This window comes from Gavia stellata, chromosome 19, assembly GCF_030936135.1.
Source record: "Gavia stellata isolate bGavSte3 chromosome 19, bGavSte3.hap2, whole genome shotgun sequence".
Classification (NCBI taxonomy): domain Eukaryota; kingdom Metazoa; phylum Chordata; class Aves; order Gaviiformes; family Gaviidae; genus Gavia; species Gavia stellata.
Genome location: NC_082612.1, coordinates 18,075,672 through 18,094,025, shown reverse-complemented (window position 1 = coordinate 18,094,025; position 18,354 = coordinate 18,075,672). Strand labels below are relative to the sequence as shown.

General features: G+C 38.8%; 1 protein-coding gene across 1 annotated transcript in view; it reads left to right on the top strand.

Annotated features, from left to right (window-relative positions):
• The window catches only part of LRBA (LPS responsive beige-like anchor protein), a 426,037-nt gene that overhangs the window by 32,493 nt on the left and 375,190 nt on the right, over positions 1-18,354 (top strand). Inside the window, exons 2-4 of the mRNA XM_059826740.1 lie at positions 12,439-12,670; positions 12,808-12,908; positions 15,145-15,240. Coding sequence (XP_059682723.1) covers positions 12,439-12,670; positions 12,808-12,908; positions 15,145-15,240 — 429 coding nt within the window. The remainder of the gene's footprint in view (positions 1-12,438; positions 12,671-12,807; positions 12,909-15,144; positions 15,241-18,354) is intronic.

Genomic DNA, 18,354 nt, shown 5'->3' with positions numbered 1-18,354 from the left:
GTTACTTGTTCTTTTATTGTGTGTTTTTACTACTGACAGAATTTGAAGGAAGTTATGTAGACTACAGTGGCTGTTAACACTGAAGAAAAAAGGGAAAGTAATTTGGCTATGGAATGAAATAGATTTTGCGAAAAAGATTATCCTGTTCATTGTTTTGATGGCATTAACCTCTCCTTTTATATTGATACTTCCTTTGTGTTCAAGTTGAGTAGCTTTTCATAGTGGCAGATGTTCTTTCCTTCACCGTCTCACTGAAGCAAGATTTATTGTTCGGTTAATCACGCTTTTCCCAGAGAAAAGAGTGCTCTAAGAAATACCGTTTCACATACTCCTACGTTATTTGGATGCAGCCTTTTTCAGGTTATGCGTATTATCACTCGTGGATAATAGTTTAGTTTTGATTCATAGATTTGTGTGTGGGGAAGGTGTTTAAGCATCCTTCTGAATTCTTAAATCCTTGTGAGTGTAGTAATTCCAGAAAAAGCCTTTTTGCCTTAGAAGTCTGAATACTTGATGTGACAGCGTTGATGATGAAGGAATGTTGAGAACTTCATGAGTGTTGTGTCTTTGTCCAAATTTTTGACATATCTGTTGAATTTGGTTTTTAAAAAAATTTCTTTTAAACTTAAAAATATTGGAGGCTGAGCCTTAGCGAATGTGGGCTTTACAGTCTAAATGCGTGTTTCAATCTGTAATTCAAACCCCTTTTGTCTAACAGTTGTTGCTTTCCTCCAGTCTAAACTGCAGTTGGTCCCAGGGAGTGGGAGGGTCTTGCCAGGTTTTTGGAAGAAAACCTGACAGTTGCTGTTAGTGGTATTCAATTGCAAAATTAAAAAAAAAAATCAACACAGTTTACAATTGTATTATTGAGGATGCTTTTGTCTTTTCAGGTCTAACTTCAAATGCAACTCTAGTCAACAGTTAAAATGAGCTTGGTCATAACATCGTCCCCCTCTGTGCGCGTGGCATGTGACATAAGTAGTTTGCACACTGGTCTGTGTGGGAGGTGGCTCTCCCCGAGGAACTGGGAAACTGTGGTGTGAACTGCATAGGTAGAGCTGCTTAACTAAATGTATAGGCAGATGCTGTGTTGTTTTCTATGGAAATGGAAAAAGCCAAGGGGGAGAAGAGTTGTCATACAGGGTGATCAAGAGAACAACTGGAATTTATTAGGAGAAGCGCTTAGCAGGGGAAGAGTGGGGACATTATAAAAAGGAGGGTATATTTGTAGGCAATAGTGATAACATATGCAACACTAGAAGTCTTTGTCTTGTTTGTTTCTTTGTGGTTTTGGGTTGTTTTTCCCTCCTTTACTGTTGCAACTATTCCTTGGAGACAATTTCCATTCAGTCATTGCCTATATGCTGAGAAAAGGGACAAATCGAGGCAGGGTAGAGCCTTAGAGTACTAGTTCTGTACTAGGGGGGAAAAACCCCAACCAGTCAGAAAACAGTGTTGTGGCAAATCAAGGGGCGGGGGGGGCGGGGGGGGAGCTTTAAAATGTTTTTGCAAACGTAGAAATGTAAGCCACTTGTAACAAATATTAAGTGGCAGAGCCGCATTTCTGTCCTGGCTTTCAGTATTGCTTTGTGGGAACTGAAAGAAATAAAAGAAAAAATGGGCTGGTCGTGGAGGCTGTCTGATGTATCTGTTCTCACAAAGGCACCTTTTGCTTCTGGTGCAGTTAGTTTATAAGAGTTTATAAGAGCAAGACTGCCATTGCTAAAAGCCCAGGTGGATGGAGGTTGTCTGAGCATGGTTGTGACTGTAGTGGGTTTGATCGCTGCCTCCGCTCTTGCCCCTGGGAGCAGTATGGATGTGCTGACTAGACTTCTTGTGTGTGGACATGGCTTAGGTCGAAAAGGGGAATTGAGAACCAGCGCTGGTAGCGGATCTTTGAGCTTGGTCAAGTATTACTGATTTGCTGTTTGGGAAGAAAATGAGTCTCTTAATCCTTTTGATATACCACTTGAGTCTTGTGCTTTCCTTCTTTAAGATACTTTTTATTTCAATACACTTAATACGCTGACTTCCAGTAATATATATTTTTTCAACTCTAAACAATGTAGTGGCATATTCGGAGCAGAATGGGGGGCAGAATCTGAAGGCAAAAAAAAAAAGTCATTTCTTGGTAAGAATAAAGGAAGGGCTGTTATTTATTCTAGACAGCCTTGTATTCTAGGCAGGATCATCTGCATGGTTCTCCCGTGTTGATCACAGCTACAGAAAATTAAAAAAATGGCAACAGGGAAAGCTGAGTGTTACGTTTCTTGTAGCATGTCATTTAGCATTTCTTACATCCAAACTTTTAACCGTTTCTGCTTTAGCTGTGGCAGCAATCTGCCAATTCTGAGAAGGCAAGTGCGGTGTTTTCCAGCTGTTCTGGATCGAGGCAGTGCCAGAAATGACAGAAACAGATGTGCTGGTTCTTGGTTTCTGTTGGAATTTGTAACCCGGTGCCTTTAGTTGTGCCGAAATTCCCTGCAATTAATCTGCTGAGCTATGAAATGTGGTGGCAGTTGAGGAGCTGGCACACACTTGCTTCTAGCGTGTGTGCTGTATGAGGGCTGTGGCTTTCGGTAGTAGAGGAAATACTTAACATTAGGATTGCTAAACCTGCTAAAACCTGCCAGAGCTTTGTAAGTAAACTGATTACTCACTTCATCTTGTATTCTTTCTTGGCTTTTTGAGCTTCATTTTATTCCTCTTGTAAGGTTATTCTTTGCTATTCTTACACAATTCCATGTTTGGAATGTGTTCTGTTTTGTTCCTCTTCGGTGATTTCCTTTCTTCCTTTCGCCTTTCTCCCTTACTTGTAGCTGTTATCCCCTACTCTCTACAAGCTGGCAAATCACTTTCAAGCATGTTTCCTAGAATAAACTCATAACCTTGCTTTACTCCTAGAATTCCATTAATACACTGTTTTTTAATAACGTACTTTGCAAGCATTACAAAGCAGATATCCAATTTAAGTCAAAAGTTACAAAGTTATGGGAAGATTGCTTGTATAAGACTTGCAGGATGCGAACTTCAGATTCTGTAGAGCGGTGGCTTCCTTCCCCCCCACCCCCAATCCACTGTAGAGTACCAGGCAGATGTATTTTTTTCTGTAGAAAAATATTGGGATATATTGTCTGTTCTCTAGCACCTAGGGAAGTGGTCTTCAAACCTTTTTGATTGCACACCCCATCAGTAAAAAAATTTTGAGCATGCACCCCCAACAAATGTGTAACTATTTATTTCTGAATTATATCCATGTACTGCTATATTAGTATATTATGTACATTATAAACCATACAAAAATGGAAATTAGAAAGGGTGAGGTAAAGACAAAATAAAACCTATTTTTAATTTTTAAATTTTACTTAGTAATGATACAAAAAATATTTTTTTCCCACACCCCAGAGGATTGTCTTGCACACCCCCTGGGGTGCACCTACCTCACTTTGGATGTACTGGAAGACTTTTTGAGAATTATTTACTTTACATTTTTTCTAGTTTTCTTAGCTTAGGAAGCTGCAATTTTCAGAGGTCAGATATATTATTGTACATTAGTAACCTGTTGTGGGTATATATATTTTTAGAAGTATTCCTGTTCACTATATGTGGTATACATAAGAATAATTGTGTAATTGTTTGTACTTCTTTATGATTGGAAGGGGTTTACTACAGCTGGGATTTCCTTGTCAAATTGAAATGAATTCAATAATTGAGTCATTAGTAAAATCAAATGTTTAAAGGAAGCTTTCTTACTGAATTATTATTACTGTCTTTGCACACCAGTTTGGTTGAAGGAAAACAGATATCTTTGGTAATCTTTTACATGTAAGTAATTAAAAAAAAAAACCAACCTAGCTGTTAGTTTTTCAGATGCTGAATACTAAGCGGGTTAGAAAAAGTAATGACAAGAAAGCCTGGGCAAACTGCTTCACATAAGTGTGTTTTTGGTTTTTTTTAGGAGTATCCCAATGTATTATTAGACTTGAAATTTTTTTCTTTCGCTAGTCGTTGCAAGAGAAGACTCTGTTCTCTGGCAGTGGGAGTCAATCTGCTTTGCTCGTTTTAACCTGCCCGTCTAACCTCCGTGTGGGCCCTTATTCTTAAGTATATGTAAACTTACAGTTGTATTTGCTCAGGCGTGGTGTCAGTGTTGTATAGTTGGGGTTTTTTTTCTGATTTGGCCTATGGGCAGAATGAATGTGCTTCTGCCTGCAGCATACCATGTGAATGGCCTGACTGACGGAGGTGGGCGCAAGCAGGGCATTCTCTCTCAAGTCACCCTGACTGTATGGTCTGTTCCCCACTCTGGACTTGTTGTTCGTTCCTATGATATCAGAAATGTTATCTTTTGGGCTCCTTCCTTGAGGGGAAGGGTTAAGATAAGACAGGACGCGGACCCTTGCAGCTTGGTGACTGAGGCACGGTTAGTCTGTTTCTCTCAGTGTGTAGCAGATTGGTTTTGTTCGCTGATGGGTGCTATTTCCAGATTTGACAAAAAGTTATGTGCTTGATGAAGTTACATGTGTCTGGATCCTGAAAGAATCTATTTTTAATGTTCTTGTAAATTCAAATAAAAATGTTAGATAACTTTTAGAAGTGTAGCTAGGGAGGGAAGTGCTGGAGTAATGAAATGGACAGTATGGTACAGCGCTGTCCTATGTGTGTTTCATGTATTTGAGTTTCAATTCAGAGTAATGGAACTCGAGCTGACTTTCTACTGGATGTCATAAAATGACAGATTTCTGATTTTTAAAATGTCAAACCCATAAATCATTAGTTTGCTAAGATTGCACTAGCAAGCTATTAAAGAACATGGCAGTATTTACTGTAGATAAATGCAAATTTAAAAAGGTTCTCTGTATCATGGTTTAAATGATTTATTTGCTTTCAATGCACACAGGAATCTGATGTGATGTAAAGATTTAGGATATTTCATTTCCTGTATGGAGCTACAAATTTGCATATTATTAAACCATCTCTTGTTGTATCTTTCTTGTACGTCTTAAATGGTATCACAGATAAAGGTACACTGAAAAAAGTTAATAAAAACAAAAGCAGAATTTAGTGCTATTAATATGGATACTGGAAAGATACAAATTTCAGCTGGATTTAGATATAGTCTATATCTATGCTAATATCTATTGAGATCTGTAATATAAGCCAAACTCGGAAAACTGCTGGGTTTTGTAAATACACCTTTAAGCCACTATTTGGAGTGTTTTGGCATTTTGTCTTGAAATTGTCTGATTTGCAAAAAATAAACTTGGTAGTCCTTTGTTTCCTCAGGGATTCAAAATAAAGCTTGTAGTCGCATGGCCTCTCTGCCTCTCTGCTCAGTGTCATGCTTCGGACAAAAACCGGTAGAGAATCAGTTTTCTACTGTCTCCTGTTTTCTTCTCCGAACTTGTCCGGCGACCTGCAGGTTTGCTGCGGATACCCGCCGTTTGGTCTGTGTCAGAGCGTGGATCCCTGGGGCCCTAGTACTCGTGTTCTGTGTCGTGTTCTTGGCAATCCTTCTTTTTACACCAGCAGTTCCACCTCGCGATGGGTCAGTAAAGACTGGGAAGAGGGTAAAATTCCTAATACTGGACTTGTCTATGTCTTTCATTCTTGGAATCTGTTGTTGAATTTCCAAAAGGGAAGACGGAAGCACAGTGCACGATGGTATGGAGTGCTGTAACTGTTTTGAGTTTGAGTGTGGTATTTGTTTTTCATTTGAACTGTTTGTACTGAGATAATTTTTTGAACGGATGATAAAGTAAGTGTAGGTTTTTTTGGTCTTTTTTTGGTTTTGTAGGATAAAATTTAACTTTGCTCATCATTTAGCTTAAAACTGGGATTGTTCCCTTTATAAGATAGAGATTACATTTCTTTTTTTGGTATGTACTTTAAAAAAAATTTCTAAAAGCTTTTTCTGAAATAGATTAAAAACCAAAATGTATAAAATTTGAAATTCATAGTGCCATTCCCCCTGCCCCTCTGTTTAAAAACATTTTGTGGAGCTAATTCTTCCTTGCATTGCTCTGCTTGCACTGGGGCTTCAACTGCACACTACAAACTGAACTGATTGTGTTAGTGAATGAATTTGATGTAAAAATGCTTGCAAGCAGAGTGCAAATACTAAATTATTAGCTATGGTAAACACAGCATCATTGATTACAGCGTAATTATCTCCGCCCTCCCCCCCCCCCCCCCCCCCCGGCTTCTGTGGAGCAGAAGAAGCCCATAGGTAAATGTCACCACCATAAGGATGCTTCTGGACAAGAATTTTGCTTTTTTACACTTGTTACTTTAGTTGAGAGAGTCACTTTAATGTATACATAGACATAGCTCAGTGCTTTTTTAAGGAGAAGTTTTAATGAACTGTGTTATGTCTTAGATTAACTGGATAGGAGATATTTGCTACTCTTTCCTGTGTAAATTGGGTAAATTGTGTGCCTTCTGTAGTTAGCAGTTGCAGAGTTGAAGAAATGCTGGTTTTGTATAAACCAATACTTAAATATAAACTTCTCTGCTAATTTGAAATCTTATCCCATCTTATTTCCTGGAGATACAGCTTTCTTCTTCGCTGTGACAGAGCATGCGGTATAAGCTGCTGATAGAAAGCTGTCTTGGGGAGGAGGAGAATTACACCGTGCTGAGACACTATATTAAAAACGTGTAAAGCTGGGCTAACGGTTTCAAATACGACATTAGGTGGCAGTAGTAGACTCTTAACACCTTGTGGGGGCTCGTTAAATTTACTTTCAGGCAGTTTTCCAAACGAGAGGCAGACTTGAAGAAATCTTATTTTAATACAGAACATTCATGTTACATCACTATGAAGGGAAGCAATGGGAATGATTTTTCCTGAATGATCCAGCTTTGATCACAGTTAATACCAGTATTGAACAGAATCGGATGAGAGCATCAAGGTTAAAGTGGGTGCAATGTTGTTGTGCAGTGCCGCTACTGATATGCCTGGTTTAAAATGGACCTTCCTTATTTGCCAGGTAAACGAGGTGTAGGCTTTGTTAGGAACTTGGCAACAGGAGAGAAAGCAGCTAATTAAGAAAAAAATGTGCTTTTTTCTTTGTTACCATCCTTTTTCCCTTGGAAAGCGGGGGAGATGAGTACTATTATTATTCTTTTTTTTGTAGTGTAACTGTTGGGTAGTGTTGGATGGCGGGGAAGCTGGTGACTTCAGCCTGAGATATCAGCAGGAAAAGTTTGTGGGTTTTTTCCCCTCAAGAAATACCTGTTTGCTCTTTGTCTGATTTGGTTTTGGGTTTTTGAGCTGGGCTTTGTTTGGTTGTTGGTTTTTTGGGGTTTTTTTGTTTGTTTTTTAACATGGAAGAAAGCAAGTGCAAAGTTGGAGCAAGGCTAACGAGGATGCTTATGGAAGAGGCTGGAGTAGAATCTTTCCTTCCATGAAAGAGTCACTGGTCGCTTGCATATTCATGGTCTCGTGTTACTTTAAACTTTGAGCTACTGCTAAGGTAGCAAATGTCTTTAAATCATCTGCGTCTTGCTGGATGGTTGTGACCTTGCCTTTCATGAGTAGGTCTTCCCACAGTTCTTTGTGTATCGTCTAGTTCTTCTGGTTGCATTATGGTTGATATGGTGGCAATATATTGAAGAAAAAAAGGTTGACATCCAGGTTTTTTCTGTCCCTTTCTTGCCTCCCTATAACCTCTCTGGGTCTAAGCCCTAAGTCATGATTTCACTGACTTGGCATTCATGCTAATGTCAATATTTGATACACTTATCCAGACTATCAACAGGCTTTCCTACCATATCTCCTCTTAGGACTTGTATTTTAATATGTTCTCACCTCCAAGTGTTGTGTTAGTGATAGAAAAGACTGCATGGAAAAGTGGGGGGTGAGGGGCAGAGAATGGATTCCTGCAAATAAGTACATATGAGTTATTTTTTTCCCCACCTTTTTCCTCTTCTGGTCTGTAGAGGCCTTTCCAAATCAGAACCATCTTTTCATCCCACCCAGGATGTGTACCACAGCGTTGACTTTTATTGTTTATTGTGTGCCCTCAGGGGGTTTGACTGGCTTGGGATCACTCATGATCCTATGAGGTCCTTGCCCTAAAGAGGTTTCAGTTCTTACACTTCCCAAATCTTTGGCATATATTTTTGATGATCAATAGATTTGTTTCGAGTTTCTCAATACGTGAACAGGGATGGAGTCCAGGATGTGGATTATTACTTTGGTGGAAGATAAGAGTGAAGTGTAGGCAACGAATATTATATTTATTGTTACTCAGAAGCGTGATGGCTAAAATGAATCCATCTTTTTTGTGCTTGTGTTCTCCAGAAGCTGCATGCAGATTTCATCATCAAGGGGTGAAAAACATGGGGTTTTTTTTGTTTGTTGTGTGTGTTGTTTTTTTTTTTTAAACCTTGGGTCGACTGAACATGCAGTAAGAACAGGACCATTTTTGGGTAACAACTGTTTTGTGAACAGAGGTAAAATGTAGAGTGTGTATCAAACCTTTAATTGTTGAAATGGCAACTGGTTTAGCTTCAGCACATTTTTCTTGATGTTTATCTTGTATAAGTACTCTTATGAATAGAAGATTTCAGGCAGTTATCAGCTTTGTACAACCAGCTTTTTGGGTTCTTATTAAACATAAACTTTTAAAATTTCCACTGGGATAGAACTGGCCTATTTGACTGCATTTTTTTTTTTTTTTTCTTGGTGGGATAGGCATTTTCCATTGGATAGCCATTGTCCATACTTATTGTTTTGGACATACTAAAGAAACAATTCTGAGATTACAAAATCAATATCTTGAGGAAAAGGGAGGTCACAGTTTGCTTGGTTAAGCGTTCTTTCATCCTGGCTTTAGGGAACAAAATAAGCATGTTTGTCTCGATTCCTCATCAAGAGGATGAGGAAGCTCTGTAGAAATGAAGTCTCTTTTTGAGGTTTGAGGTAAAACTGTGGAGATCCAGGCCTATAGGTCTCCCAAGTATAGCCAGCTTGGCTTTTCCAGGAGAAAGGCTGATTGCTATCTTGGACTTGATTTCTTTTTTTCTGTTACAGTTCACTGAAATACTTTTCCTCACATTTTCTTACAAGCTTTTGAAATACTTTATATCTGCCACTGGGAGAAATGACTTTAAATTAGATTCATAATCTAGATCATGGTCTTTCAGGAAAGTGGAGCTTGACTGTCTTTGGGGCTATTTTCCGCATACTGTAGTTTGGTAGTTGCTCACCCAAAGGGTGCACTACCTCTTTCATATCTTGGATCAGTTCTCCCATTTTATGTTAGATGAAAGGTTTGTTGCAAAGAGAGGTTTTGTGTGTTTAAATTGGCTTTCTGTTTCTATTTAGAAGTGATGTAGTGCTATTTTATGCTTAAGATTAGTGCTATATGTTGACTTCTCCTTAGTTCGGTTCTCTAAGGGAAAAAAAACCCCATACTTTCTGAGTGTGTAGTTAAAAATTGCTGTGAAGTATTCTCCCTGTTCTCAATCAGCTAAATGTAGAAACATTTTACGAAAAAGCTTGAGCTATTGGTTTAGTTTATATATTTTTCAAAGGTAAATATAACTGGCAAAATGTAAAATATTTGAGGATGTATTTGAATACTTTGAATACTGCACTTTAAAACCATTCCTGTAAGCTTATACTTACATGCCGAAGAAAGAAAACGTTATGCCACCCTGTAGGTTGCTATAAAGATTGTTTATGCAGCTCAGCATAGGACTTAAAATACGTTGAATTGGAGAATTTTGAAAAATGTACTGTGCGACATAGGAGACCAAATCATGCTAAAGTGCAAGGAAAGACTATACATCAGTTCAAAGGCTACATTATTCAAAAAAATACAACCATAAAAAAGGTAATAAGATTACATTCTCACACTTCATGGCTAGTAAGGTGCATTAAGCTGCTCAGATATTCATAACTTACTGTGACATTTGGGAAGATTACATTTTGCTGTGCACAGCCATTACTGCAGCTCAGATAATAACTAGCCAATGCATGGACCTGGATTATGATCCCTGTCATTGGAAACAAATTTGTGTTTTGAAGGTTGATCAGTTTCAAATCACCATTAGAAAGGGTTAATATGAAATACTGTGGGGTGTGTGTGTGCTTATGTGTATCTAATGGGTATGCATACATATAGTACATCAACTGCACTGTGCCTGTGGTATATTGCTTTCTCTGTCAGTTTTTTGTCCTCACTTCCCTTAAAGGAAATGTTAAAATGGTAATTATTTCTACCATAGCATATTATTTCTAGAATGTACTTGCTGAAATGCTTATGTTTGCAGATTAGATTGGAAACCTAATTTGACAGCTTCCTGGATGGGTGGTTACTGATAATAGTGTATCTAGCCAAAAATGAAAGATTGGTGGTGTAGACTATAGGGTGAAGGTAAGGTCACCTCTGGTTGCCGTATATGGTTTTGGTGTGATAATTGATGGTTGGCTGATAGTTAAAACCAAATGCTTAAAGAGTTGAATTTCTTGGTAAGAATTAGCAGGTGTTTTGTGGCTAGAATTTAACCTTCAGCTATTCTGTCTGTACATGGAATGCAGTATTTTGTTTCTTGCCGTGATGGTGAGAAAGAGAGTGGCTTCTTGAGGAATACCTCAGTTCTGTAGAGGATGATAAACTTAGTGTAAAATAAAGTGTAACATTGGTTATGTATTTTGTGTTTTCAAATGTTTTGTTCAGTTTTTTTTTTTTAAGGAAGGGGTGTACTTTTTTCTTCACATTTGTCTTGCGATAATTCTGTGTTAATCCATTCTGCTCAGCGTTCTCCCTGGAATCCCACCTTACAGAGCTTTCTTGAGGTAGGCCTCTGCTCCATCTTATGGAAGGGGAAAACTGAGGCTTGGAGAATGGTAATGACTTGATAGATTTGTTTGAGTTGACAGTGTGAGTTGATATAGAGAAGCTGGGAATATAATTCAAGTCTCCCCGTTCAGTTTCTGCGGTTTCCTTAGATATTAAGGAAGCATCTGATAGTAAATTGCATAATTATTTTTCATGACCAAGAGGGGAGGAAATGGAAAAGTGTATAAATTACTGTTTAGAAATTGTTGCCATGAGACATTGTCTATTCTGTCATAAAAGCAGTAACCTTCTCTGCTTCTTGTGGTGTTTGGCATTACTGATTTATGCCCAGAAGACCAAAGATTGCTTCTTCAAAGTGACAAGACTTAGACACTTGAGGAAAATGTATGGTAATTTCAGTAGTTAATGAAGAGCGTATATTCTGTTCCATTGGGTAAGTTTATCTTCAGATCCTGACTAGCTGAGAGAAGCTGTCGGAGCTAATATGGAAGCAAGTTAGTATATGTATTTTGGGGCAGTTTTGACACGGTATGACTTTGGCAAGTGACGTTACTGAAGCTGTTAATGGTCAAAGCCTGTGAAAGGAACACCATGTAGGACAGAAATAATGACCTTTATTAGACAAACTTGTCGAAGTGAGAACGAGCTGAAATACTTTTGATCATGAGTCGATCTTGATCATTTGAGTCAATGCTATCTGAATTCCTACTTGTATGCTGGTTTATAATGGGTATTTTGGCAAGCGTTAAGTTTAATACAGTTCTGAAGTCCAAGTGAAGTTTAAAACGTGGCGGGGGGGGATTGGGGTAGAGGAGTTAGGTTAGTACAATCCATCTTACCTTGAACTGGAATTTTTGAGTACACAAATGAGAATGAAGTAGGTTATTTCCTTCCCCCCCTCCACCTCCTTGGCATGTGCATGTGTGGTTGGTTACTCGGTGTATGTTCAAACAAAGCCTGCATCTAGGAGACCTGAAATATTACAGGATTCAAGTGCCTTAGCCAAAGTATAGTCAAAGGCTTCAAACAGTGCTGTTTCACGTTCATGCAAATACAGCAAGCCCTTGCTTCCTTTTAGTACCTGTGGCTACTAATGAAACTGGCGGTTAATGCTTAACCGGCTTTATTTGGTATCTCAGGAATGACTCTTAAGTATTTTTAAGTGGCAGTATTCCTGATGTGCATCAGCTCCTTTTGGCTAGAATTGCCCTCTTACTTGAGGAGTGTGAAGCGCATGCGAAGGAAAGCTTTTAGGGCCACTCCAGGCTGTTTAAGGTATCTTAGCTGACTTGGTGCTCTCATCTGTTTTGGAATGCTCACCTGGTGTCTTCATTTTTCAGCTGTGTGGGGCAGCTTAGGACACCTGTATCTTAAACTACCCAAATGTTCTTCTGTAGCAATTGTCTGGTAGTAGGTGACACCTTGGGAACACTCTGAAGTTACTCAACAGAACTTGAAACAGAGGAAGAATAAAACTTGATATATTGATACTGGCCTCACTATGTTTTTTTTAGCTTACATCTTTGATAGCTTTCTTCTTGCAGGATGAATAACTTTAAACATGGAATGGTACTTTGATACAATTGTTTCAAGTTTTGGTTTTTTTTACCCTTTTGTCTGAAAGCTTGTTGGGGGCCAATTTGACTTGGAAATGAACTTCATCATCCAAGAAGGAGAGGGCATCACCTGCATGGTAGACTTGCTGGACAAGTGTGACATCACCTGCCAGGCTGAGGTGTGGAGCATGTTTACAGCAATCTTGAAGAAAAGTATACGCAATCTCCAAGCTTGCACAGAAGTGGGGCTCGTTGAACAAGTGCTCAAGAGGATTGATAGAGCTGACAACATGATTGCAGGTACAGTTTCACCCAGGGTATGCCTCAAACTGTATTCCTTTTATGTAAAATCTCATGGAAACATTTATTAATTAAGTGACAGAAATTTGACATTGCGTTTTATTAACCAATTATATTGCTGTTCTTTTCCTTTTCAGATCTCTTGGTGGATATGCTGGGTGTGTTGGCTAGCTATAACTTGACAGTTCGAGAGCTAAAGTTATTCTTCAGCAAGCTTCAAGGAGAAAAAGGGAGATGGGTAAAAGAAAACACAAAACTGAAACCATTTTCATAGTGTTGCTTATATTTTTCCTAATGCTCACGAGTTAAAAGGCTGTTTGATAACCTTTATAATAAACAAATTTTAAATGTACCAAGAAATACGGGATGCTTTCCGGTATTATATCAATGAATCTTTTTACTTGCGAGCAATTAAAACACAGAGAGTAGAATACTGACGAAATTAAATTTCCTCCTGGAGCTATGGACTGGATTGGTCTTTTTGAACACCTGGGAATAATATGGTGACTCTAAGCTAGTGTTTTTATGCACGTTTTTATTTTTGTAATTCCAGTTATGTAAAATCGAAGGAAAAAGGATTAATTTTTTTTAAGACAAAAGAGAGAAATAAATGTCTACATAGGCAGCTCAGCGTGCTCCTATTTTCACGGTGTTCTTCTTTACCTGAAGGCTGAAAAAAATTATCTAATTAGGGAAGTGAGAATTTGTGGCAGAAATTGAAATGAAGGAAATATCATACAGTTTTTCAGCTGGAGCTTGTGTTTTCTCCTGTTCCTGTGTAAACTAGAAAGGGAGAAGAGTGTCTCCTTTCACTACTGATAACCTCCTTCCCTAAAGTAAAACTGTGTATGTTGTAGATGCCACCAGATAAAGTTTTCTTTAACACAGAATTGTTGTTTTGCTGGAATTGGGAAATATTTTAACAATCATTTTACCTGCTTTGAATTTTAATTCAGCTCCTGTTACCTCTAAATACTCTGCCTAGTGTAGGCAAAAGGTAGCACAGTGTCTCTGTTGACTTCAAATAATTAAAAAAAAAATATTCAATATAAAAGTCAGTATGCATAAATAATAAAGCAAATTTTAAAAGGCCCTTTGAAATAAATAACTTAACCTGCATGAATAAAAATACTCTAAACTTAATAGAGGGTTTAAACTTAATAATTGAACATACAGAGTATATTTAACCATAGATGAATTAAAGTTGTCTCTGTAACATTAACTTTTTCATTTCCTGTCTCTCTGCTATTTGCATTTAATTTCCTTTCTTTATTAAGGACTAAATATAGAGGAAAGAAAGAGAAAAATGCCACAGTTGCATTGCTAAGGAGTTGCACAACTCCATAAATCTTAAAATCCACAGTGCTGTAAAGATACAAAGTATTTGGCTACAACACAGATTACCTAGTCGAATTCTATAGTGCTGACGACATCTAAGCAGTTCTCAGTGTTTCCTCCTCAATTTTAATTCAGATTCATGAAGCACTGTTTATCCGACTATAATTATGGTACGTTTGACGTGCTTGTAACAGATCATGCAATGCTTAGTTTTCAGATGGTGGCTGCTTACAAGAGGGGTAAAAAGGGCATTTTGAGGAAAAGATCAGAAGTGTAAAATCATAGTTTAAAAATAGATCTACTGGAAAGTTATGAAGTGGTAAAAGAAGACGCACGAAATTGTTCTGTCACTATGACCAGTATTTGCTGTACTTCTGTTGTTGTGAGCTCATATATTTGATTTGGAGTTTATAGTTGCTGAGTATTACAACAAAATCGGTGCAGAATTAGAGTGGTGGTGGGGGAGTGTTAAGTATTCATGCTAACTGAGCACTCAGTTTAGGTGCTCCAAACTGCCCTTGAGACTTGAATCTTTCTCCATGGACTTACATGAAGGGATATATGTAACTAAAGACACTTTAATCTAGTATATGACTGTAGTCCTGATGAAAACAGTCCTGTCTGCTGATCCTCCCTCTCCCTTTTGCCAGGTATTCCCCATCTTCCTTGTGCTGGCACAGGTTTCACGCAGCCGCAATCCAAAACTGGTGTAACTGAAAATTGGTTTGCATTTGTTTTTCCTAAATTAGTTTTCAGCTGGATAGTTAATTTTCTTTAGTTCACTGCAAATCCACACAAACGGTAGCGCTGATGGGAATGAACAGATAGAGGGGGAAACCAACATTCAGGGTCAGTTTGGTTTATGCTGGATGAAAGTGGCTCTGGCCTTTAAGTCCTTATTTTAGTTATCCAATTAATTGGATGTTTCAGTGCACCTACTGCGTATTGTGTGAACGTATCCATGACTCTTCGTTAATGTTGTTTACTGAAAGTGCTTAGTGTCTTAGCAGAGTATTACTCAACCATATGTAAAGCTTTAAAACGTGTCAAAATTAATCTTTTTTGTGTATAGTCTTTTCTTTCTTATAGGTGTGTTTTATTTATTCATTTAAAAGTGTAATGATTCTCTTTGTCAGCCACCACATGCTGGGAAGTTATTGTCTGTGTTAAAACACATGCCCCAGAAGTATGGACCTGATGCCTTCTTCAACTTTCCAGGAAAAAGTGCTGCAGTATGTAGATATTTTAAGTCTCTTGTTTGTTCGTTTGTTGTTCTGTTATCAGTTATTTTCATTTGTGGTGTTCTTTTGTCTCATCTGTCATTATCATAGATGCAGAATTTTAACTAGATTTTCTTCTCTGTCTGACATCTACATTATGCCCAAATAAATTATACTTATAATAAATGTGTGTTATCACTATAGAAGGACAAATACTGTTACATAAAGAACGGATATAAATGAGGCTTTTTTGTTTGGTTGGTTTTTTGTTTTTTTGTTTTTTTCAGACTGGTTCAGTTAAATCTTCTTGCAAGGAGAGTCTGCCTGCTTTTCCCTCCCGTGTTTCTGTGGGAATGGTGCTTGTGTTAGTATCCAGTATGTGTCAGAGTGGCTTTGTGGTGGGTTGACACTGGCTGGATACCAGGTGCCCACCAAGCCATTCTATCACTCCCCTCCTCAGCTGGACAGGGGAGAGAAAATGTAACGAAAGGCTCGTGGGTTGAGATAAGGACAGGGAGATCACTCACCAATTACTGTCATGGACAAAACAGACTCAACTTGGGGAAATTAATTTAATTTATTACCAATCAAATCAGAGGAGGGTAATGAGAAATAAAACCAAATCTTAGAACACCTTCCCCCTACCCCTCCCTTCTTCCTGGGCTCAACTTCACTCCTGATTTCTCTACCTCCTCCCCCTGAGCGGCACAGGGGGATGGGGAATGGGGGTTGTGGTCTGTTCATCACATGTTGTCTTTGCTGCTCTTTCCTCCTCACACTCCTCCCGTGCTCCAGCGTGGGATTCCTCCCATGGGAGACAGTTCTCCATGAACTTCTCCAACGTGGGTCCTTCCCACGGGCTGCAGTTCGTCATGAACGGCTCCAGCGTGGGTCCTTTCCACGGGGTGCAGTCCTTCAGGAACAGACTGCTCCGGCTGGGTCCCCCGTGGGGTCACAGCGCTTGCCAGCAAACCTGCTCCAGCGTGGGCTCCTCTGTCCAGGGGCCACAGGTCCTGCCAGCAGCCCTCCTTCAGCGCAGGCTTCCCGTGGGGCCACAGCCCCCTTTGGGCATCCACCTCCTCCGGCGTGGGGTCCTCCACGGGCTGCAGGTGGATATCTGCTCCACCGTGGACCTTCATGGGCTGCAGGGGAACCTCTGCTCCAGTGCCTGGAGCACCTCCTCCCCCTCCACTGACCTCGGTGTCTGCAGAGTTGCTTCTCTCACATACTCTTTCTCCTCTCTTCCCTCCGCTGTTGCGCAGCAGTTTTTTCCCCCTTCGTAAATATGTTATCCCAGAGGCGCTACTACCATCGCTGCTGGGCTCGGCCTTGGCCAGTGGCGGATCTGTCTTGGAGCCGGCTGGCATTGGCTCTATCGGACATGGGGGAAGCTTCTGGCATCTTCTCACAGAAGCCACCCCTGTAGCCCCCCCGCTACCAAAGCTTTGCCACACAAACCTGATACAACCTTACAACTAGAAATCTTTGCTAGTGAAACCACGGAAAGTGTTGAACTAGAAGTGGCCACACTTGCACCGTTTGTTAGTTCTTTTAATGATCTGATGATGTGAATAACATATATTACTTATAAGAATTGTCTGAGAAAATGTGGATCCTAGACATGTATAGGTTGAATAATATTGAAAGAGGATTAAATTTAACAATGATTAGTCTTCTTGTAAATGTTCAGGTGACTGATTCATTTTTAAGTTCTGTGGTGTTCACTTGAAAAGGAATTTGAAACTAAATAGGTAGTTGAAAATGCTGTGCAGGATCTTCTGTAGGGATTTAAGTGTATAAACACTTCTGCTCCTGAAACCGTAGGATGAAATAGTATGCTCAAAATTTCATGCTTAATTCAGAATAAGATTTGACTAAGATTGATTAGATGACTCTTTCCAGTTTTCTTCATGTAAACCCGTTACCTTTCTGCCTTGGTGGCTTGAGATTAAATTTCACCAACTTGATGACATAATAAAATTTTTTGGAATGAAAACTTGAGACTGAAAAACTCAGACTACTAGCACATGCAACAGAACTTGGCAATAGACAGGCATGTTTTTGTTCCTTTTTGCTATTCATGTACTGTGTTTGCATTTAACTTCTAATAGTTGCGTTGAATGCTTGAACTGTATGGATTACGGGGTGCCTCACTTATGTGAATAATCTTATACATTATTAAATTAAGGAGTCTTAGAAATTAAGTATTTAATATAATTACTCCAAGATACATTGTGAGTTAAACCAAATGATAGTGCTACCGGTTCCCAAAAGTTGGGCTCAAAGGCATGCAGACTGATTAGTTAGCTGGTATAGAGAAGGATTTATAGCATTTTGTTTGGGCAGGGGTAGCTGAATGGAGCGTGGGAGCGTAATAAGGAGTCTGGCGACACTCAAGTTCTTTGATGTTTTTTGCTCATTGGTATTGATCATCTGGACAGCATCTTTGATCAGAGGTTATGGCAGTCTTAGTTGAAATGTGTATTGCAAATCTATGCAGCAAAACGGTGGAAAGTTAATAGTAATGTTAAAAAAAACCAACCAAACAAAAAACCCCACACAATAAACCCCAACGGTTTGAAACAAAGGGCCCCACCATACAGTTTATAACTTGAGAGCTTTTGGGCTAACATAAACACAGTGTTTGATACGAAGATTTTGGCTGGTGGGGATTGTATTACCTTTCTTTTAAGGAAATGTATAAGTCTGTCATATTCTAACTGGAAGGCTGCATAGACGTGAGTTTCAAGAGAGGAAAGAATCTGTTAACTGAAATGTATATGATTCTCTTTTTGTGGCCAGCTTCTTTTCATAATCAGTTATTTTCCTAAATACCAACACTATATGAAAAGAAGTTTATGAATCTGAGTACTTTGTCAGGTTACCACAAAACCAAATCAACTTGAATTTGCAGTTTGAGTAGTTTTTATGCTGTAAGGCTGCCGCTAAAGCATTTAGTTTTTGAAGTGCAGGTTACTATTAATAATCTTCTTTGAGATAAAGACCAGTTTTTAAATGTTGAGATTGATTAAATGTTTTAACAATGGAGTACAAAAAGCACAGCAGTTAGGCCAGATTTTTCTTAGTGTAGAGAAACTGTACACATTTGTAGGGTGTATCTGTATA